Source organism: Camelus dromedarius, chromosome 24 (genome assembly GCF_036321535.1).
Source record: "Camelus dromedarius isolate mCamDro1 chromosome 24, mCamDro1.pat, whole genome shotgun sequence".
Classification (NCBI taxonomy): domain Eukaryota; kingdom Metazoa; phylum Chordata; class Mammalia; order Artiodactyla; family Camelidae; genus Camelus; species Camelus dromedarius.
The window spans coordinates 9,528,220-9,552,176 of record NC_087459.1 but is presented as its reverse complement, the minus strand read 5'-3'; the positions used below and the strand labels follow the sequence as shown (position 1 = coordinate 9,552,176).

The 23,957-nt window shown below is 44.4% G+C and overlaps 2 protein-coding genes across 4 annotated transcripts in view; one reads left to right on the top strand and one right to left on the bottom strand.

Annotated features, from left to right (window-relative positions):
• ZNF263 (zinc finger protein 263) overlaps nucleotides 1–23,917 on the bottom strand; it is a 39,184-nt gene extending 15,267 nt beyond the window's left edge. The window contains exon 1 of the mRNA XM_031447650.2: nucleotides 23,766–23,917. The gene's annotated coding sequence lies outside the window, so the exon portion shown is untranslated. The remainder of the gene's footprint in view (nucleotides 1–23,765) is intronic.
• On the top strand, nucleotides 8,143–20,920 carry MEFV (MEFV innate immunity regulator, pyrin). 3 transcript variants are annotated; one of them, XM_064478391.1, is made up of 10 exons: nucleotides 8,143–8,513; nucleotides 10,528–11,364; nucleotides 12,867–13,246; nucleotides 13,680–13,775; nucleotides 16,228–16,458; nucleotides 16,839–16,861; nucleotides 18,383–18,498; nucleotides 18,678–18,710; nucleotides 19,060–19,092; nucleotides 19,240–20,920. In XM_064478391.1, the coding sequence occupies exons 1-9, from the start codon at nucleotides 8,234–8,236 to the stop codon at nucleotides 19,089–19,091; spliced, it is 2,028 nt and encodes a 675-aa protein (XP_064334461.1). In that variant the 5' UTR covers nucleotides 8,143–8,233; the 3' UTR covers nucleotide 19,092; nucleotides 19,240–20,920. The 3 variants fall into 3 exon arrangements, with proteins under 3 accessions (XP_064334461.1, XP_064334460.1, XP_031303509.2); XM_064478390.1 differs by lacking the exon at nucleotides 19,060–19,092; XM_031447649.2 differs by having other exon boundaries at nucleotides 19,060–20,920.
• Nucleotides 23,918–23,957: the final 40 nt, after the last annotated feature.

Here is a 23,957-nt window from a genome sequence, read left to right as displayed (position 1 = left end):
GCTGAATAAGTAGTAGGTACATCACTCAGCCAGTGTCACACAACCGGTTAACTAGGGGGATAGTATTCTCACTCAGGTTACCTGACCCCAGAGCCTGTGCTGTGAAGGCACATAAAGCCCTCACATGATACTTGGTGCATATAATGTGCTCACTATATGTTATCATCCACCGTAGTTTCAAAGCCATGATTTTTGGTATTTTGACACCACCACCCACCTCCATCACAGCAGCCTTGGAAAATGTTTTCTGTGGACTCTGATGTCCAGTTTTAGGTTTGACACACATTGTCACTTTCCCCTACTTCCTGCAGCATTAATAATTGTTTCCAGCTGCCAGCTTCTGTGGAGGACTGTCCCTGGGGACAGGGATGGGAGTGGGGCGTCCACTGGGCTTCCAGCTGTAGGCCCAGAGACGACGCATGAGGACGCCCTCTACAGGACCGCAGGTGAAATGCCACGTGAGTTTTGGTACTTTTCTGTGGGTGAAGGTACCTGTCCAGATACCAAAACATTTTCCAAAGCTGCTGTAATGGAGGTGGGTGGTGTTGTCAAAATACCAAAAATCACAGCTTTGGAACTACAGTGGTTGATAACATATAGTGAGCACATTATATGCACCAAGTATCATGTGAGGGCTTTATGTGCCTTCATAGCACAGGCTCTGGGGAAATGGCCCTCCAGTCATTTCAGCTTATTTAAACTATATTTTAGAAATTTAATCTTCTGCCCTATATCTTCAGGGGAATCAAGGCATGAGACTTTATGCTTTTGCTAAAGAATCTGTGTCTGCATTAATTTGATGCCTGCAGTGTGTGTCTGTGTGTTTACTTTGGAGTTAGGTCTGTGCTGTGTTCCCTTCAGTACTGCCAAATACCACATATTACTTGAAATTTTCACATATTTGTTTCCCTATGGACACAGTTTGCCTTTTAAAAACCATTTTCCTAATCCTCTTCACTCCAGCGAAAAAATGTTCCAGTTAATGAGATTTTCTTTAAGTTTTTATTTTTTATTTTTTTGAGAGGGGAGGTAATTAGGTTTATTCATTTATTCATTTTTTAGAGAGGGAAGGTTATAGCTCAAGTGGTAGAGCACATGCTTAGCATGCATGATGTCCTGGGTTCAATCCCCAGTACCTCCTCTAAAAATAAATGTTTTTTCTTTTCATTTTCTTTTTTTGAGGGGGGGGGAGGTGTGATTAGGTTTATTTAGTTAACTTTTTTTAATGGAGGTACTGGGGATTGAATCCAGGACCTTATGCATGCTAAGCATGAGCTTTACCATTTGATCCATACCCTCCCCCCTCAAGTTTTTATTATAAAAATAATGAGAAAAACATGAAAGTCTTCCTCTAACACTGAGCTTGCTATATTTTCTGTTTTGCTTTATTATCTTATATCGAAAATATATTCATGGACTCTGTCTCATGTGTCATAAAATGTTTAAATACTCATTGGAAAACCACAAAAATGTATAGAAGGGAGTAAAAAGCACAATCTCCATGCCCAATTCTACTCTCTAGAGGTTGCCATGTTATTTCTTGAGTCTCCCTTCAGACATTCACATTTAAAAAATATTTTCCTATTATTTACAAACATGGGATTACACTATCACATTGTACAACAAACGTGCTTGTCTCATTTAACAATATATACTGACCATTTTGGCACATTAGCACATTGTTTTCAACGGATGTAGAGCAGCCCATGGAATGGAGTCACCACAATTTACTAGGGCAGTCCTCTGGTGACAGCTATTTAAACTGTTCACAGTTTCTAACTAATTGGCAAGTCTGGCAGGCAGGGAACTGTTCCATAAGAATGACAAGGATATGAGTAATAAGCAGGTGCTCCTCACACTACCATGCTGGTGAATTTAGTCTGGTTATGCTTACCTGAGACTAGAAAGTAGTCTTGATGGGAAGGACTTAGCACGAATAGAAAACTGGAACTAGAAATACAGCTACAGCTACACGATCTACCTGGCAGTCTCTTCTTTTTCAATTTCCTGCAGTACATTTAGATGAAGGGAAATCTTTCTTGAAGGTGAAATACGTAAAACAGTTAAAAAGTAGGGGCTGCCCTCGCTGACGTGGGGGTCTATGCCTTAGAGGCCCCTGCAAGGTTTCTCTACGTGGACTTCAGGAAGTCCATGAATCCCCTGAAATGACCTAAGAGATTGGAGATGTATCTGCTTTTTTCCCTGGGAAACAAAATAGAACAAAACACTATTCCTATGGCCAATAGCATTCCACTCGATTTTTCAAAGAATCACGATACAGAGTTTAAGAATCTGTATTCCAGGGTTCCTAGAGGCAGTGAGAACCGAGAGGACGGCAGTGCAGGGGTTGCGCCCAGTGATCCACTTCTTTTACAGGTCTTCTCATGAATGGCAGTTACCGTTTACCCATTTCTCTCCACCCCAGGAGACAAGCCCCTTGAGGCTGGGATCCCGCCTGACCTGACCATCCTCGCGCCTGACACAGTAAGTGGAATATAATAGGCACTCAGTAAATACTTGCCGTAAACATGAGTCAACGAGATTCACACGCTCATCAGGGGCAGAAGGCTTTAGGGATCTACGGCCCCACTGCGGCCCCGGAGAACCCAAGCTAGCTAGTCCTGATGGGAGCTGACTCCATTTGACCACGCTGGGCCCAGTATACTAGCGGCTACAACCTCTCCTCCTCGGAGCAGGGAGAGCGGCCGCTGTGGCAGAAAGCAGCTATAGGCCGAGGGAGCTGCCAATCCGCAAAACGGCGGCGCGGCTCAGGGCCCTCTTAAAGACGTAGGAGGCCGTGAGCCCGCCCACCCGCCCCCCGATTGGTGCCGCGTTCTCCCAGGGCCCGCTGGGAGGTGTAGTTCTCAGCGTCTTACGCAATAATGCCTGCTCAGTGGGGGTTTCCCTTCCTCCCGCAAGCCCGGCGGGGTCCTGGACGTCGGCGCCTGCCTGCCTGTCTGTGCCCTGCGCTGACATTTCCCCTTTATCCTCTGGCCGTTTTTCCAGCAAACAAACCTCTCCTGCCCCAAGCCGCTTCCCCTTGGAGCGATTGCCCCAGGGAGGTGCTGTCCAGTGTGAGACCTGTCGCCTTCCTGCCCCAAGCCCTTAAGCGGGGTACAGCGGTCGGGAACCGCGGTGTTTGGGCAGAAGAGGTCCTGGAGGTGATGCTCATGCTGGGGCAGGGATCTCCGTCCACCTCCACGGACAGTGCCCACCACGTGCCAGGCGCCGGAACACCAAATGATGAAGCGGGTACTTCTCTTACGGTGCCAGGCGCGTTTGCAAACATTACCTCATTGAATTCCCGAAACGACCCACTTGACAGACTAGAAAACAAGTCCAGATAAGTCGAGTAATTTGCCTAGGTCACACAGGTCCTAGATCTTGGAGTCTCCTATTCCCCCACCACTCCGTGCAGTTTCCAAACTCATGAACAGTTTCAATGCAAGATGGTGAGCAGGAATGACCGGAGCACCAGGCAGGAGAGGTCAGCTCTGCCAGGGGTGAGAGGACGAGGAGGTGGGAGTGGGGGCAGGATTATGTAAACCGAACCTCAAAGGGTGAGGGTAAGGGAGAGCAGTTGCCTTTGGTGGTAAAAGCCAGCCTCCTAGTAGGGTCCCTATATATATTGGCAGGAAAAAAATTTTAATTATAAAATGTTTAAATACATGGAAAAATATAGAGAGTAAAATGAACAATCACCGTCCATCTAGATTTAACAATCAGAATAAATAATGTGTATAGCACTTTATAATTTATAAAGCCTCTTGCTTAAGGTTACCATATTGCAAACGAAGCTCATTGGTGAGCTGATCTTCTTGCACCCCATTACTGTACCACCTCGGACAGGTCAAAGCCACCCACCACCCCCACGTGGGAAGCTGGTTTCCTCTCCCTCCTTTCCCATCCTGCTCAGGAGGTTGGAGGTTGTCCCAGAACTTGATTTGCACAGTTAAAATATGTTTCTTAGTGGGAAGTTCATTGCCTGGAAGTACACTTTGAACTTGAATGGTTAGCTTCTTAAAGTCTCAGATTTCTCCCTTAAAGTTCAATATACTGATGAGTGAGGGAGAGTCTGAGTCACAATGAGATCCATTATTTTCAATTCCAGATTAATACAGAAACTCTTCCACAATCTTCCCAACAGTTCTTTCCATTCGCTTAATAACAGGCATGTATTACATTCAAATATAATATACCTACTTTATGATGATGGCTGGGGACAGGACTGATATCTGCTTAGAGGCCAAGCTAATTATAAAATACTTCTAAAACTATCTTTTTTCTTATTATAAAAGTTATATATATATATATATATCCCAAAATGATGCAAAAATGAATGTGATAGAGAGTGATACCCCTTATCACCTAACACCAGTCAGAATGGCCATCATTTAAAAAAAAACCCACAAACAATAAATGCTGGAGAGAGTTTGGAGAAAAGGGAACCCTCCTACACTGTTGGTGGGAATGTAGTTTGGTGCAGCAACTATGGAAAACAGTATTAAGATTCCTTTAAAAACTAAAAACAGAGTTACTGTATGATCCAGAAATCCCACTCCTGGGCATATATCCAGAGAAAACTCTAATTTGAAAAGATACATGCACCCCAATATTCATAACAGCACTATTTACAATAGCCAAGACATGGAAGCAACCTAAATGTCCATTGACAGATGAATAGATAAAGAAGATATGGCGCATATATATATATATAAAATATATAGTGGAACACTACTCAGCTATGAAAAAAATTAAATTATGTCATTTGCAGCAACGTGGATGGATGTAGAGATGATCATACTAAGTGAAGTAAGTCAGACAAATACCATATGATATCATTTGTATGTGGAATCTAAAATAGGACACCAATGAACTTATTTACAAAACAAAAACAGACTCACAGACATAGAAAACAAACTTAGGGTCACCAAAGAGGAAAGGGGTAGGGGAGGGATAAATTAGGAGTTTGAGATGATCAGATACAGACTACTATATATAAAATAGATAAACAACAAGGCTGCACTATATGACACAGGGAACTCTATTCAATTTCTTGTAATGGGCAGTAATGAAAAAGCATATGTATAACTGAATCACTATGCAGTATACCAGAAACAACACAATGTTGTAAATCTTGAAGTATGTAACTATACTTCAAGAAAGAGAGAGAGAAAGAAAGAGATACTCCTGAAGACCAGGAGTGGAGTAAAGGTCAGGGTATCTGAACTGTGCATCACTTAGGAGGAGAGCAAAGGTTGAAGCCTTTGCAGCAGTTGCACTGGATTTAGATTTATCCTGTCCCCAAATAAGGGCACACATGGTCACAGAGGTACAAGAAAGAAGAGTCCATCAACACTCCACTTTATCTGTGAAATCAAACATTTAAAATGAATCCAAAGGGCTATAACCCTATTTTCACATTTCTTCATTAAAAAAAAAATCACTGGAATCTCAAAAGTGGAAACTCTATAATATAGTCTCTCTTGACCTAGAAAGGCCAAACAGTAGCATCAAAACACTGCCTTTCAAGAAGGCCCTGTGACAGAATTGCCCCTGTTGCAAAAAGAGCTGCTGAAATTGCAACATATCCTGCTGTGGACTGGAAAGGCCCAATTCCTCCCCAAGTCTGTCATAGGTGCCTGAGTTTTAGCTAAGAGGAGTTTCCTGGCCAGTCAAGATGGTGTCAGAGATCCCAGGAACGCAACTAACCCTGCGTGGTATTGCACAGTTTCATCATCTCTGTTTCAGCAGTGGGAAGTTGACTTCCAGAATCTTGTATAAGTCCTGGCCCCAGAGACACCCCAGTCAATACCTTCTGGCCCAAACTAAAAATTTCACACATCAGACATTTGCACCATCAAGGTGCACTTGGGTTCATTCATTTTTTTTTTCAGGGAATACATTAGGTTTGGGTGTTATTTTCTCAGCAGCATCCAGAGAACTGGACGTTGTCAGCTGTTAAACCCAGAACACTGACTACTCTGTAAAATATAAAGCACGTGGACCCATCAGACATTAAAATAAATTCTACCAGCCACAACTCATGGAAGCCTTGATCCCAGGTTGCTCATATACAGAGCTGTTTTGTTCAGCCAGGCATGAGCATGTTGTAACTGACCTATGGGAATGGTCAGCATGGCCCATTTTGAGCCTCACTGGTGACAAGGTGACATCTGTGGTTAGAGATGAACAGTGAAATAACAAAGTATTATCATGCAGGAGACAATATAGCAAAATGGTTAATAGAGTGAGTTTGAACCCTGGCTCTGGACAAGTCTTTAAGCCACTAATTCTGGGTGGAAGTGGCAATGATGAATTCTATACTGAAGGGGTGCTGCAGAGATTTTAGGAAATAATGGATATAAAGCAAACTCTGTCGGGCACAGATTAATCACCGTTGAAGGGTAACTGTATTACCAACAAAACATCTGTAAGCCAAACATGTCATGAGAAAGAAAGTTTAAACCAGGATACATAAATGATGCCAACTAAGTGATAGAAATACCACCATTTTGCAACCACCATTGTAGCAACTGATTTAGGAAAGGATCATCAATGAATGAAACCATGGGAGGAAAGACTGTGAGAGAACAGGGCATTTCCACACACCCAGGTTACTTATTATACAGAAAAAAATGACCTTTTACAATGGAGAGATCTCAAAGATACGTGGATGTACCCTCAGGCCAATAATGAGGAAACAATCACACAAGTCTAAGCTGAGGGACATTCTGCTTGGAACAGACTTTTCAAAAACATTAATGTCTTGAAAGAATTTTAAAAGGTAAGGGGGATGTGAAAGTGTTCTAGATAAAAAGAGACTACAGAGACATGACAACCGAAAGTAATGCATGATCTCTGATTGGATCCTGGATTGGGGGTTTAAAAAAAAGCTATCAAAGACATTATCAGGACAATTGCAGAATTTGATTATGGACTGACTGCAGTGTTGTAATATTAAATTTCCTGAATGTGATAACAGTATTGTGAGTATTTAAAATAATATTCTTGTATCCTTATTATGTAGGGTATCTAAGGTATTTGGAGTGATATCTGATATGTTTTCAATTTATTTCCAAATTCTTCAGAAAAAACAAAGAAGTGTGTCCACGTGTACGTGCATGTGAGAGAGAGAAAGAGAATCACTAAACATTATACAATATAAATGGTTGGCAAACCAAGGTAAAGGGTATTTAAGTGTTCATTGTACTCTGCTCTCATCTTGGCTGTGGGTTTGAAACTTTTCAAAACAAAAAGTTGAGGGTCAAAATCAACGTAGCAGAAAGACAGGGCAGTTAATGGATAAAGAAGTCAGCTCCCCCCATACAACATCCATTAGCTTTGGAGCCACCACTGGGGCCTCACACTAAGCTGTGAGCTCCGAAGAACGCCTATGCCTTTGGCACCCTTGTTTCTCCAGCATCCTGGCTGGAGTGTCCAGAATATGTGTTCAGTAAATGTGCATGGATGAGCGCTCTCCCTCCAGAGTCTGCTCCCAGTAAGCTGTGGCAGAGTTGGCGCTGGGACAAACAAATCAGGATGGTGGTCCTAGGCATGGCATTCTGAGGTCTTCGTGTTGCTGTGAGTACCAGACTGGAGCTACTTGTACAGGGGCGACACCAGGGATGTCTCCTGGCAGTGTCCTTCTGGCTTCACCTGCCTTTTTGGGCAGGGAAGGGCAAAGCTTGCAGGGCTGTATTTGCTGCTCCCCATTCCCCTGTCATTGACTCCAGAGGGTCAATAAAACCCCAAGAGTCTGGAGGAGAACAGTTGGCCAGAGGGGCTGACCCTCATCATGGTCCTCTCCATGGGACCAGGGGCTCCGTTCCTCCCGGTACATCCCTGTATCCTGGGAGGAGTGAGGGAATCATATGATTGCCTGCCCAAAGATCAAGAATCTGGATTCCAATCCCAGACAAAGAAGTCTGCAGTCCAGCCTGGGTCACTGAGAGCTGGGGTGCTGAACGACCACGTGTCTGGCAAGGAATTGAGCCCTCCCAGGTGGAAAACTCTGAATCTGTGAAAAAGAACATAAGCCAGCAATGAAACACTCACAACCTGAGTCTCAGTTCCTATGAAAACACAGAACATTTCCTGTGCCTTTTCCGTTATTTCACAAGCTGCCTCGTCTCACTCACCCTCTGGGCTCCAGGACAAAGAGCCTTTGTTCCCAAAGTGCTTTTGCTCCCCTCAGAAGCCAGACAGATGTCTCCAGCCTCTCTTGGTCAACATGATGGCCAAGACCCGTAGTGACCATCTGCTGTACTCCCTGGAAGAGCTGGTGCCCTATGACTTTGAGAAGTTCAAGTTCAAGCTGCAGAACACCAGCCTGGAGAGGGAACACTCCCGGATCCCCCGGGGCCAACTCCAGACAGCCAAGCCAGTGAAGCTGGCCACTCTGCTGGTCACCCACTATGGGGAAGAGTATGCCGTGCGACTGACCCTGCAGGTCCTGAGAGCCATCAACCAGCACCTCCTGGCAGAGGAGCTCCACAGGGCCGTTGTCCCAGGTAAGCGACCTCATGCCCCTCCTCTCCCAGTGTGACCACTCGCTGTTCATGGAGTGGGGTGGAAGGTACAAGGGGGAACGTGTGTTCAGACCAGTGCATCCTGACTTGGAGGTGAGGAGTCCCAGGTCCGCCACAATCCTAGTGACTTAAGCCAAGCAAGTCTTTTCCCCTTCTCTGGTCTTTGGAGCTGGGGTAAAACTAAGGCTCCCAAAGGCTTAAAAAAAAAAAAAAAAAAACCAAAAGGCTGAGGTTCTCACTATGGGGTAGGATCAAGAGAGGCAGGAGCTGGGTGCCTGTTGGCAGAGAATTCCTCACTTCGTTTGTGATTAACACTTACCTACAGACGAGTAACTTAGGGTGAGCAAGAAGCACTTGCCCATCACTCATATTAACAGGGCTGATGGGTAATCTCATTGTTATCCGCCTGACTTCAGTTTTGAGTCCTTCTTTAGCACCTGTTACAAGTGTTCTTTAAATTTTTTTGAGGGGAAGGAGGCAACTAGGTGTATTTATTTATTATTACTTTTTTTAATGGAGGTTCTGGGGATTGAACCCAGGACCTCATGCATGCTAAGCATGCGCTCTACCACTGAGCTATACCCTCCCCCACAAAGGTATTTTAAAATTCTCAAAAGGACTTTCTACTTTCTTTTCCTTCCTTCCTTTCCTCTTTTTCTTTCTTTCTCTCCATCCTGTCTCTCCCTCCTCCTTCTTTTCTTTCCTTTTTTCCTTCCTGATCTTCTTCTGCTGCCCTTTTGCTGTTACTTTCTGACTTTACTACATTGTGATCAAAGAATGTGGCCTATGTGATCTCTGCTTTTAAAGACTTTTGGGGGAGCTTTGTGGGGGGCTAATATGTGATCAGTTTAAAAAACTATTCTTTGATGTTTGAATTTCTCTTCTATTTCTAGACTTTAAGAATACATTGGGGGGGAAATGAATACATTAGGAATGCTTTCCATGTTTTTCTATAAGGCAGAAGAGTTTACACACCATAAAAAGTCTCTGCCTTTGGAAGAGTGATAAAGTTAAACCGTAATCTGAGTCTGGTGTAATCTGATGAGTAGAATTTTTAAATTAATTTTTGGTATTTTAAAATCTGGCTATTAACATCTTCAGGGTTTCTCATCAGTTCTTGAGCCAGTTTTGTAACTTCTGTCTTCCTAGAAAGCCAACAGCAAAGTGTTTAAAGCAACTTTAAAGTAATTTTAATAAGGGCTTTTTCACACCAAAAATTAAGGTGTTAATTATAGGTTATCTTCATTTCTTTATTAGAGTAGTGGTTTTCAAAGTTTATCCCAGGAAGATATCTCAGGGATTCTTTAGAATGTTAACAAATATTTGATTCAAATTTTATTAATTTTTAACTTAATTAAAGTAGCATTCATATTAAAATGTATCATATACCAAATTTTTAAATATTTGAGGCTATCAGTGTGATAGTTCATGTTATATACTAAAACTCCTTTTTATGTAGGCCTTGGAATTCAGTCTTTCCTGTCATTTCTGTTTAGTTAAACAGTATCCTGAAATTTCCAGGCAAGTTTTTTTTAATCACCATTACACTTATCTGCGTGAGTTAGGGTTTTCTTCATCTCATGAAACCAAAGAAAAAAACAGCCAAAAGAAATTATTTCCTGAAGTTTTAACTGTCCTTCATAACCCCTGATCTCCAATTTTTCTGCTGATCTTTATTGGTTGAGTTTCGTACACCTATAATCACACACAAATGTATACCAATAAACTAGAGTTTTCACTCATTTTACATATTAAGAATTCCGTGTAAGACCTTATATTGGTAACAAGTTCTCCTGCCAGAAAAGTTTGAAAAGTGCTATTTCAGAAATAAGATAGCAAATAATGAGTGTGTTCTTATTTAATGGTAATGACCACTGTTGTCTAGTCTGTCCTGAACTTCTCTAATTTCTGAGAGGATTCTCCCCTCTCTCTTGCCCTAAACCTTGATCCTGAGCACCGGACATTTTCATGCCTTCTCATCTCACTGTCTTTTCAGAGTATCAGATGCAAGAAGGTGGCACAGACAGCTCAGCCATGCCTTACTCCTCTGCGGAGATTAAGCCCAAGAGCCTGAAGATACCAGATGGCCTGGAAGGGGACAAGCAGCGACAAAGTGGTGATATGGCTGGCTGCCCACCATCCATCCAGCCCGAGGCTGGTAGGGGGCCCCAGAAGAAGCCTCAGGGAAAACGGAGAGACCTGAAAGGCACTGAGGTCCTGGATGTGCAGGGCAAGCCAGGGGCCAGGAACATGACTCTGTCTTCCAAGAGAGGCCCATTCCCCAGCAAGCCTCAGGGGGAGAAGGGGAGCGATTCCAGCGTCAGGCTACGCAGGAATGCCAGCTCTGCGGGAAGGCTCCAGGGACTCTCCAGTGGGTCATTGGCTGGGTCCCTGGGAAGGAGAGAATTGAGAACATCTGAGGCATATTCACCTTCCGGAAAGAAGCGACCCAAAAGTCTTGAATTTGCCATTTCTCCAGTAGAGACAGAATTTCTCAATCCAGAAATTCTTCTGCTTCAAGATAAAATGAGAAGTGAGAATCCAGGCTCAGCAGCCACTCCCCGTGAAGTGGCCATTCTGACTGTAGGGGCTACTGGGGCTCCAGAGAGAGGATCCAAGAATCCACAACATCCCATGACCCTGGAAGGAGGAGCACTCAGGAATACACTTTCCAATGTATCATTGGCTGGAAAGAAGACCTGGGAGCATCCAGAATCCACAGTATGTTCAGAGAAGAATGGAATTGAGGCTCCAGAGACCTCTAAGACCTTGGAGGAGGTGGTAGGCGGTGTGCTCCACGAGCCTTCAGATCCAGAAGACTATCCGTCTTCAGGTAAGAGGATCTCAGAATCTAGAAGACTTGGCTTCCTTAGGAATGATGACCTATGCAGGTTTCCCCCGCAAATCTGCTTTTATCCCCACTGTATTTATTTCACTGGATGTCTGGGTGCCCTTTGAGGTCCTCAACCCTTTGAGAATCTGATGTAGGCCTTGTATCCTGAAAAAAAAAATGCATATATGCACATCTTCACAGAATGTTGCATACATTTCAGTGAGTTATTTCTTAGATACTCTGAAGTCCTCCTTTGGAATTCCCAAGGGCTTCATGGAGCCCAGGTTGAGCATCTGGGAAAGGCTGGGTATCACCTTCTCACAGTACCCCATGGCAGTATGTCATGGAGCTGAGATTCTGCTGTTTGCCTCTCTCTGGGCAGGGGTGGGGCGGGTAGGGAGCTGTTGGCTAAAATCCTAGGTCTCTTTTACTAAAGAGGCAGAAATTAGGATGTGACAGGTTGACAGAAACGCCAAATAACATAAATGAAACAAGAAAGAAGTTTGTTTCTCTTTCCCACAAGTGACATACAGGTGGTCCAGGACAAATGTGGCACCCTGTGCATAGCCAGGAACCCAAGCTCCTGCGGTTTTTCTGCTCCAGAGAGTTTGCTCTCAAGGTCATGGTCTCTGATGGTAGCCTCCTTGTTCCAGGCAGCAGGATGGAGGGACAAAGGAGAAAAGCCACTTAGGAAAGGTTTTCAGAAGTTTTTAGATGCTGCTCATGATGCCTCCATTTATCTTCTTGGCCAGAATGTACAGGCCAACCTCAGAGATATTGCAGGACCACCACAACAAAGTGAATATTGCAATAAACCAAGTTATGAACTTTTTGGTTTACACTATACTGTAATCTATATTAAGTGTGCAATAGCATTATATCCTAAAAAGCATACATACCTTAATTTAAAAATACTTTATTGCTAAAAAATGTTAACCATCATCTGACAACACAGGGTTGCCTTCAACCTTGTAAAGTCACTTAATGCTTTCTGAACCTGGATGTGAACAGTGGCCCCTCTGTGCCTTCATTTAACACTTTACCCAAACACTTACCACATACCAGGGATTCTGCTACAGGCTGAGGTTCCAGCCATGAGCAAGTTATCATCCCCTGGGAGCTCTACTCAAGCTATGGGCGGTCTGGGTGGTTTTAAGTGACAAAGCAAACACCAGTCAGAATGTCCCGCTGTCTTTCTATCACCTGCTAGGTCAGCATTATGTGCAGGGGGAAGGCATAGGATTTATAGCCAAAGGCCTTTCTTTAGGCCCAAGAATTCCAAGTCTCAGGACTGTCATGAGATCTAGCCCCTAGTTCAGTCCCAGTGGCTCCTCTGCTGCCTCACTGGAGGGAAGTCAGGGGAGGACAAGTTAGGAAGAGGCCTCAATCTGAGAACTCACGTGTCCCAGGCATGGCTTCTCTCTCTCTAATGTGTTTTGTAGCGTTCCTTGGTAACAACTTGAGTTTGTCACTCAGATTTTTTTCCACTGCTATATCCCCAGGGAGGCTGCAGAACAAGGCTGTGTGTCCCCTTTGCCGCGCCCAGGAAGGAGACCCTGTTGGTGGCAGCTGTGTGCACAACTCCTGCAACTGCTCTATTGCTTCCGGGGATCCTGAGCCCTCATGCGGCTGCTCACCCAGCTGCCCTCGGTGCCAGGACTTGCACCCAGGGAAGAGTTATGGAAGTTGTGAGCAGCAGGAAGGCCTGCAGATGGCCGGCCTGAGTCCCAAGTCCCTGCCACAGTGTAAGCGTCACATGAAGCAAGTGCAGTTGCTCTTCTGCGAGGACCACGGGGAACCTATCTGCCTCATCTGCAGGCTGAGTCAGGAGCACCAAGGTCACCGGGTACGCCCCATTGAGGAGGCCGCCCTGGAATACAAGGTAGGACTTCCTGCATTGGGGCCCTTCTCTGCTGGGCACTTGAACACACCGGGGCCTGCTTCATTTTCCCAACAACCCTGGGAGGTTGGTGCATTAGCCAGTGTTCTTGGGTTGTAAATGGCAAACACAATACAAACGAAGCCAGCAAAGAGGGATTTACTGGTTCATGTAGCTTGGAGGTCTAGGGGAATCTGACTTCAGGTATGGCTGAATCCGGGTACTCATAGAGGTCGTTAGAAATCTCACTGCCTCTTGGCTCTGCTTCCCTTGGTGTGATAGATACATTCTTCCTCTTTCCAGGGACCCCTCCCTGTGCTTTTGGCTGCAGCGCCCTCAGCTTTATTCTCTGAAGCAAATTTTCCCCTTTAGAGTTGACACCAACTAAAGATAGCAGGAGCCAAGTTGAAACTTCAATGAGTGTTCTTTTTTCCAGGAGCAAATTCAGAAGCAGCTGGAGCATCTGAAGGAGTTGAGAAAATCTGGGGAGAAGCAGAGATCCCAGGGAGATAAGAAGACAGAGAACTTCCTGGTAAGGCTAGGGCTGTTCTGTAGCCAGACCTTGCCTGGGTTCACCCCTGCAGGAGGGAGAGAGCTGAAAGTGATCAGTACTGAGATTCTATACTGGTTCATAGGGAAGCAGAGCTGGTCATGTATTTAGAATCATCTGCTCTTGTGGGGCAGGGAGATAACAGGTGTCCTGGGACAAGCTTGTTCCTGGAGAGGGAGACCACCCACAGCAAGAAGGGGCATCTCCAAGGACCCTATCACACTTTCTTACACTCACCACAAAGTGGTTTAGAGAAACTAATGCCAACAGCTGTGTTTGAAGAATGGGACTGAGGAAAGAGGAGGAGAGACTCTTCAACTTTAAATACTTGTCTGTATTGTTTTTATAATTGTTTTGTCCATTGTCTTCTTTTTTTACAAAAACCATATTGATGTTTAAAATTCAGATGGCTAAAGTAGACATTTTCTTTAAACTCTGGTATTGCAAAACTACATTTGAATAAGTACACCTTAGCAGCCTTCCTGTTAAGCTGTTGTCCAGACTCTTGGATGCGTTAAGTTGCTTCTGTTTTCCCTGCATGGGAAGGAGCCTACCCCGCAGAGCCTGGATTTGTCTATTGCATTTGTGTTGATTGGATCTCTTCTCCCTCTCTGAGTTCCAAACTTTTATGGGGACCTACCACACTGCAATGGGAAGCAGGCGAAGATAACAAAGGGCAGATGGGAGGGGGTGGCATTGGTCCAAGTGTCCGACTTTGGGAAACTCCTGAATTGTAGTAAAATAAAAACCCTTTCCAATAATTCCAGGTGGCTTAGAGCAGAGGTCAGGGATGCTCCCCAAGGAGGTGGAAGGCAGGAGCCTGGGCTGCTTAGGGAAACCCAGGGAGACACGAGGGTCCAGCCTTCCCTTAAGATACTCACAGTGATGTTGGCCCCTGTGAAAAGGAGATGCTGTTTTCAGGAATTCTCTTTTTCCTCCTCCTTTTTTCAATAATCAAAAAAAAAATTTTAATCATAGGCAAGGGGTAGAGAAAGCTCTTCTTTATAGCATAATGCCAGCTAAAACAAGTATAGAAGAGTAATTGAATTAGAAAATTTCCACTACACAACTGACACTGTCAGGGTTCAACAGATGCTAAATTTTTAGAGAAAGACTTTAGAGAACAGGATATTTACAAGTTTCATTCCCCCAAATTACTTAGTAATTGCAAAGTAAATACTGTATCTTTACAGTGGCGATATCTGGTAGACCCCTCCTTAACCAAGTGATCTGTCCTAGTATCACAATAATGGTGACAGCAAACTGGACAGTCTTTGCCTCCCAATGGAATGTGCTAAAAAGTCCACAGCATTAGGTATATGGTATTCTTGCCCAAAATGTTTATCCTGAATTTAATCATGAGCAAAATTATCAGACACTTTTAGAATATAAGCTATTGAACAAGACAACTGACCAGCCCTCTTTAAAAAAAAAAAAGTCAATGTTACTGCCATCAAACACAATAAAAGGTGGGGAGACATTTCTGGTTCAAAAGAACTAAAAACTTAGTCCTGTCCATTTAAGCCAAAAATGAGATTTCTTATGCCCAGTCTTAATGGATTTGAAGGGCCCTCTCCCTCCTTGAAGGAAGGAAAGGTGCCCTAGAGCCACTTAAAATGTCCCCAGAGGCTTTTCAGTGACAACGAGAAAGAGGGTGACAGAAGAGGTAACGGCTGACGTGCAGGAGCAGTGAAAGTCAAGTTCACCTGCATTTAAAGAAGTGGACTGACTGCCCCTAGTCGGGGCCATATTGAGACTCCATGGTGGAGTGGAGAGAAATCTCCCTCCTGGAGACTGTGTGGTCATAACCTTGTCCATTTACAACCCCAGACATATGCCATCCTCACGCTGGCTTTCAAGGGGAGAAGGTGACACCAGGTATCTTAGTTTCTGTGGCTGCCCATATTAAGTACCATAAACTGGGTGGCTTAAACCACAGAAATCGAGGCAAGGGCTTGGCAGAGCTGGCTCCTTCTGAGGGCCGTGAGGGAAGGATGTTCCAGGCCTCTCTCTTCAGCTTGTAGGAATCTACCTTTTCCCTGTGTCTCTTCACATGGCATTCTCCCTGTGTGTGTATCTGTGTCCAGATTTCGCCACTCCACTATGACTTCATCTTAACTCATTACATCTGCAACAATCCGATTTCCAAACAAGATCATATTCTCGGGTACTGGGGTTAGGACTCTAACATATACATTTTGGAGGGGATACAGTTCAACCCATAATACCAGGTTTAGGGCATTTTCTAAGAGCCAACCTATTTTAGAAGGTTTTGGCCTATTTGGCCTCCTTCTCTGGAATTCAGGCCTCCAAGAAGCTGAGGAAGTCTGCCTCTCATCCACCTCCAGGAGGAAGACTTCTGGGGGGCTCTCCCTGGGCATACACATCCACTTCACCACATAGACCTTATACCTCCCTGACTTCTGTTCCCCAGAAACAAACTGAAACTCAGAAGCAGAGAGTCCAGAACCAGTTGGAACAGTTGTGCCAGTTTTTAGAGCAGCAGGAGCAGCTCTTTGTGGCCTGGCTGGAGGAGCTGGGACAGACCATTGGCCAGGTCAGGGAGACATATGGCACCCGAGTATCCAGGGACATCGCCCTTCTTGATGAGCTGATTGGGGAGCTGGAGGCCAAGCAGTGCCAGCCAGAATGGGAACTAATGAAGGTGAGTGTGGCTGCGCCTGGCATTCCCCTGTCCGCCATGCCCAGTGAGATGACATGGGCTCCCAGCACTGCCATCAGCTCTGCCCAAGCCAGTGGGTGAGTCCCTTAGGGCTGGTGGTGGACATGGTCTTGGTGACCCACAATGCCTCTTGTGCCCAGACCCCTTCAGTGAGCTCTCAGGAGCCCAGAGTGGTCCAGTATCTAGGGGATTCCCCTGGCATCTCCCAGGAGAGAGCAGCAGAGTTTGGGTACAGTTGTGTTGTAGGCCCCTGGCCGGGCTACCACCTCCGGAGATTAGGATTAGAACTGAAGAACCCCTTTTTGCTAACACTCTGGGGCTGGAGGAGACTGGTAATGGAGAAATTCTCTTTTCTCTCCTAGGACATCGGAGTCACCCTGCACAGGTACCAAGAGGCTCCCTGATGATTCCTTGAGTGTCCTGCAGGAAACACTGGGGGAGGCAGACCCAACCCCGGGTCTGTGACTCCTCCCTAGGCTCCCCCCATCTCCTGCAGCTTCCTAAGGCCTTTCTGGATTTGTGTAGGGAGAATGGGAACATGGGTTGAAGACTGGAAGGAGTGAACACTGCTTCCTAAGAGACTTCCCTAACAGACCGTGTCCTATGCAATTCGCCTCATGAAAACTGTTCCAGCAAAAGTGCTTGTGGCCACAGGGACGGAAGCACTTTCCAGAGTGGAGCTGCTAAGCCCAGCAGGCAGGGGAGGGGAGGGGAGAGGAGGGGAGGGAAGAGGCTGGATGTTACAATCACCCCGGAGACAAATTAAATCTGAATCTTCAGGAGTACGACCCAGGCATCAAATCTTTTTAAGTTTTTTTTCTGGTGGTAAAATATACCTAATGTAAAATTTACCATCTTAACCATTTAAAAATGTACACAGTTCAGTGGCTTTAAGCACATTCACACTATTGTGCAACCATCACCACCATCCATCTCCAGACTTTTTCATTTTCCCAAATGGAATCTCCATGCCATTAACCAACTAACTCCCCATTCCCCATTCCCACAACCCCTGGCAACCACCATTCTACTTTCTGTCTTTACGAATTTGACTACTCTAACTACTCCATATAAGTGGAATCATACAATATTTGTGCTTTTGTGTCTGACTTATTTCACTTAGCATAATAGCTTCAAGGTTCATCCATGTGGTAGAATGTGTCAGAATTCCACTCTCTTTTAAGGCTGAATAATATTCCATCACATGTATATAACACATTTTGTTTATCCATTCATCCATCAGTGGATACTTGGGTTGCTTCCACCCTTTGGCTACTGTGAATAATGCTGCTATAAATATTAGTGTACATATATTTGAGTCCTGCTTTCAATTTCTGCATGTATATAATGAGATGTGGAAATCACATGGTAATTCTGTTTAGTTTTTTGAGGAACTATAATACTGTTTCCCACAGCGCTGCACCATCTTACATTCCCACCAGCAGTGCACAGGGTTCTAATTTCTCCACATCCTTGCTAACACTTGTTATTTTTTATTTTTTTAATAGTAGCCATCCTAATGGCTGTGAAGTCGTATCTCATTGTGGGTTTTTTTTCTCGTTTATTAGAATTTTAATTTCAATAGAAAGAAAAAGATTTGGGAAGTGTAATTAATTCAATATAGGTAATTCTGGGCTGAGCATTTCAATATCAGCACCATTTTAGGGCCATTATCAAAACTTGCTGTGGTTTTGATATAGTGGTTTCTAAACCCCCCCAAATGATGCCAATTCATAGCCAAAGTTGAGGACCAGTGTTTAGAGCCAGAAGTCCAGGGAGAACTTTTTTTTGCAAAGCCGAGGCTGGGCTGGGTGTGCCCTGTGGAGGCTACACCTCACTTCTAACCCATGAGAGCTTGGGCTGCTCCCATGCTCCAGCCCTCCCAGGCCAACTGTCTTGTTTCTAGGGCCAAGATGGTAACTGCCCCTGAGCTGTGGACCACCCCTCCAGAGGTGAAAGAAAGGATCCACCTGCTTTACCAGAAATCAGAGTTTGTGGAGAAGAGCATGAAGCACTTCTTGGGTAGGTGGGCTTGGGGGAAGATGGGAGGCACCTGCTCATTTTCTCCCTGAGATCCATGTAGCCCAGAGGCCCCTGGTGTCCCTTCTGCATTTCCCACAGCCATTCTGACTCTGCCTTCAGGGTCTTCAAGATCTATCCCTATCCAAGGAACCTAACTCAAACTCCTTTTCTCCTTTTAGAAACCCTGCGCTCAGAAATGGAAACCTTCAGTGGTGAGTATGGTGCGGGTAGTACGTGCTGGCCAGGGATTAATGCAGTTTTCCCTTAGGCTATTGATTTTGGAGCATTAATTTGGAAAGAGAAAAATACCTGTAACAAAGGTGGGAGAAAAGCCATGACAGGCTCTATGCCAGAGTCATCGGCTGAGTCAACTCACCAGACCACAGAGTATCCAAGGCAAGCCTGGCTGCAGGGAGGAGTGGGGTTATATCCAAGCAGAAGCAGCAGGGTCCTGAGCAGGGAGGGAGGTCCTTGCCTTTTCTTGTTGTGGGGATCAAGGTAGATTTAGCCCCTTTGAATGGGAATGCTCTGGACTCTTTCCCATCTCCTTTTTCTCTGTAGTTCCAGAACTGATTGGTGTTCAGGCACCCTGAGGTGAGAGGCCTGGACCTGCCGGGTCCCTGTGCCATCCCCCAGCGTGTTACAGAAGAACAACCCTGTCCATGTTTCCCGGATATGGGGAGAATCCTGTGGGGATGTTGCCCATGGACCTCCAGCCAGGAATTCTAATTCTCTCTGCAGTTGATGTAATTCTGGAAGCGGAAACTGCCCACCCCAACCTCATCTTTCACCTTCTCTGATGACTTGAAGAGTGTGAGACTTGGAAAAAAGTGGGACCATCTGCCTGACAGTCCAGAAAGATTTGATAGCTGAATCATTGCCCTGGGCTCTCTAAGCTTCCTCTCTAGCCACCATTGCTGGGAAGTGAAGGTGGGAGACAAGACAAGGTGGGTCCTGGGTGTCTGCAAGGCAGCCACCAGCAGGAAGGAGACTATGACTCTGTCACTAGAGAATGGTTACTGGGTAGAGATGATGATGAAGCAAAATGAGTACCAGGCATCCACTTTTCCCCTGAACCAGATGCGGGAAACTGAAGAGGCATGTGGGTACCTTCCTGGACTACAAGGCTGGGGACACTTCCTTTTACAACGTGACACATTGTAAATCCCACATCTACACAGTCACTGGCTTCTTTTCCTCTGGGCCCTTTCAACCTATCTTTAGCTGCAGGACACATGATGGAGAGAAGAACTTGGATCCTCTGACCATCTGTCCAGTGGGCACCCAGGGGCCTCACTGAATGCCCAACACTCTGCATCTCTCTTCAGGCTCCTGGCCTTGTATCTCGAATCCATACACTCAAGAGTCACTATGGAACACCTACTGAGTTCTGGCTGCTGTGGGGAATATAATGAATAAGAGAATAGTCCCTGCCATGGATTTCAGAGAAGGAAGCACATGGATGTTGCTTTATAAATCCTTGTATGAATTAGCACCCACAGATGCTCCTGAGTCAGAGAGCCCACTGTTGTTCGCCCTCAGGCCCCCCAAACAAGGATTTGTTCCCTCATTCTATCCTCCCTTGTCTTGAGTACTTCGGAAGCCTAAGGAAAAAACAAGTAGAGTGGATTGTCATCAATCATTTTTGTACTTGGATTAACGAACTGTGGTTCTTAAGAGCACTGGCTGAGCCTCATAAATAAATCCATTAGAAAATGTCGTCATAATTGCAGTTGTCACTCAGTCGATCACTATGAGATCCCAAGTCCCTACAGAAGATCACAAGGGAAATGGGGCTGCTGTCAGAAAAACATCTGACACATGTTCCAAGTGTCAGATTATTCTCCCCTGATCTGTATCTGCAAAGCTGTGGGCCTGTGGAATATGAGATGTTCTAGTTCACAGATGTTCCTCTATCATCCTCCACTTAAAGAGATGTAAAGAGAGGGATGTCAGAGAAAAGGAGAGTCAATGAAGATTCAACTCCAAACTCTCCTACTCCAACCTCTCTTCCCATCTCCACACTAGCGCCTACACTGGACTTGGGTTCTCCATGGTTGTCACCAGAGCACAAAACACTTGCTTTGCTTTTTTCATGGAGCTTTGTTCTATGTGCATAATGCACATGCTGGCACAGTTCACATATGCTATTTGTTCAGTGTTCCCTATGGTTGGTCATTTGTTGTTCCCAAGTCTCCCTCCTTCTCTTTCCATGAACAGCATGGTGTGTATTTCCATCAACTCCCCATACACATATTTCCTCTACTGTTTTTCCTAAAATGGTTCTAGAATGTGAACTATTTTGATAACGCTTGCAGTAGTTGGCCATACAATCCTTTGGAAAAGATTTTTAAATGTTTCATGTTCGAAGCAATGTTTGTCATTTTAAATATTTTTGCTGATTTAATAGAGATTTAATGGAGTTTTATTTGTGTTTTTATTTATTTCATTACTTGCTAATGAGACTATGAAATTTTTCATGTGAATTTCTATTTTTTTCTTCATTCTGTCACACACATAATCAAAAAATCTGTAATAGTAATAGAAAAGAGTTTTATTTGAGCCAAACTGAGAACTATTGCCTAGGAGACACAGGTTTAAGAAGCACCTGAGATGTGTTCCACCGGACTACAAAATGGGGTGGCTTATACAGCAAAAGCCACAAAGCTAAGTTGTTTGTCAAGAATTATAATTGAAGCCGGCAAGAAGTAAAAGAGCTTTTAAGTAAGGATTGGTTGGGGTATGAAATGGTTGCGTAGTTATAAGGGGAGACCTTGAGACCATTAGGTTGCAGCTGGCAGCTGGCAGCTACTACCAGACCTTGCTTTGAGAATGGCCTGTGGTATTCCTGAGTTTGATACAGTTCAGAAAATTCAAGTTCTTAATGATACAGGCACATGTCTGAAACTACATCACAATCGCCACCTGGCTCTATTTTGGATGCCTGAACCACAGTCTTATATCTTGTCAGAACAAGGAACAAACATCAAACATGACAGGCATACATTCCTTCAAGGTTTCAAAAGAGATAGATTAGCATGTATATAGCTAGTTAGCATGAACTTGGTGTCTGGGAAGGGAAGCTTATTTTCAAAGGAGTACTAGTATTGGCGTCATGGCAGGTGGGGAAGGAATGGCATTTGTCTCTATCTTCAAAGTGGATGCTCTAAAAAATCTGGTAACTGTATTTTGTTTTCTTAATGGTTAAAGCACATGTACAGTGTATGTTTGACAGCCCATAACACAGGCTGTTCTATTCAGCATAAAGTTCAAGCCAAATCATGTATAAGACAGAATGACTTTCCCATACCTCAGTATGTGAAAATTGCTTCTATCAAGTCTACAATAATGGTACAGCTCCTTTACTTGTTATGTAGAATATAGATATTGAACTTAGTTGTTTGTAGTACTTCTTTTTTTTTGTAGTACTTCTTCATAAATATTTTAGACACTAAATATTTGTTTCTGTAAGGTGAAGTTTTCCCTGTCTGGTGGGGTTTTTTAAAGATAAAATCCACATACCATAAAATTCACACTTTTAAACAATAAAGTGTTTTTTAGTATATCTACAATGTGTACAAACATCACCACTAAGTCCAGAACATTTTCATCACCCCAAAATAAGCCCTGCACCCATTAGCAGTCAGTCACTTGCATTCTCCTTTGCCCCTGGCCCCTGACAACCACTAACCTACTTCCAATCTCTATGGGTTTGCCTGTTCTGGACATTTCACGAAAGAATAATCACACAATATGTGCTCTTGTGTGACTGGCTTCTTTGGTTTAGCACAACATTTCAAAGTTCATCCATGTTTCAGCATGTATCAGAGCTTCATTCCTTTTTTATTGCTAAATAATAATCTGTCATATGGATACACTACATTTTGTTTCTCTGTTTATCAGTTGATAGACATCTAGGGTGTTTTCTACTTTTCAGCCATTATAAATAATGCTGCTACTCAAGTACAAGTTTTCATCTGGCCATGTTTTCATTTCTCTTGAGTTTCTACACAGGAATGGAATTGCTGGATCCTACTGTAATCCTATGTTAACATTCTGAAAGACTGCCAAACTCTTTCCGAAGTGACTATGCATCTTTTCAAATGTTAATGACCATACAGTTTTCTTCCTCTGTGGAATGACTTCACAGCCTCTGCTTCATAGCCTTTCTGTCAGTTGACAAAAGCTCCTTGTATGCTGGGACTATCTAATTCTTTATCTGGCTTATCTACTACAATTATGTTCCAGTCTATTGCTTGTTTGACATTTGTTTTTTAAGTTTTTTTTTAAAAAAACAATCACATAAGTTTATATTTTACTTTAAGGCACCCCAGTTTCCTGTTTTGCCTCAACATCAAACTTTATTCTCTTTAGTGCTCTTTCACTGGTTATTAAATTCCATTTTGGGGGGTAAGTAGTTTAGGGATGGGAGCCTTACTTTTTTTTACCAGAAGAACAGACAAGTTTTGCTAGCAGAAAGTTGAACTGCTACCCTTTCATACAGGTCCACATACATTCAGATCAAATTTGGCACTTATTGTTCCACTTATTCACTCCTAGTTCATTGATTAAATGAGGATTTTTAGTAATTTTGATGTCTGGAAAGGCAAGTATAATTTTTTTAAAATTTTTGTTGCCACAGTTTTAACATGCTTTAGACCATGGCTAAGTGAGTCGTCTATAGTTAGCGTTAACAAACGGGATTCATTTATATTTCCACTTTAGTCATCCTGCCTGAGGCTGGTGCTGCCTAGAGGAATAAGGCAATCCCTACCCTTGTATTGTCCCAATCCTGATCAGTACTTCACTGGGGAATGAACCGAGTATGGGAACAATGCAGAAAGACGCTGTTAGACGTCCGTGAGAGGCTGAAATCGAGGACTGAAACGGAAATGGTCTGAGAAAGAAGGCTAGAATTCCTTAGAAAATAAGACAGCCAGTCCACACGGCAGTGTAAAAGCTGGCAAATAGGGGAAGGTGGGGTAGCCCTGCTATCCAGACGAAGGGACGGCTGTAGCAGGACCCCAGACCTGGCGGACGCCTTGACCCACTACTGACTCCCCGCCTCCGCAGTTTTTTGGTCGACCTCTGATGCTGCAGCGGAAATTGCGGTAGCCTCTTGCAGCCCTTCCGGTCCGTGAAATAGCCCGCTTCCGGTCGAGCCCCAGCCCTGCCCCCGCCCCAATCTCTTCGCCTGGCGATCTCCCATTGGCTGTTTGCTTCCGAACTACCTTTCCCAGCAACCACAGGATTTAGACAGTCCGTACCTGGAATTGTGCCAGCCGGTCACGGAGGGCTGAAGCCAGCCTTCTGCTTTCCATCTCCCAAGTACAGCCAAAGGGAGAGCGGCTGCCGCCAACCTGGCCTCCCTGAGGTCCTGAAAGCTCCACCTGCCGGCTCCGAGCCTCGCCTTCTCAAGCGCAGACAGTCCGCTCAAAACGAGGAGACCAAGCTTCCGC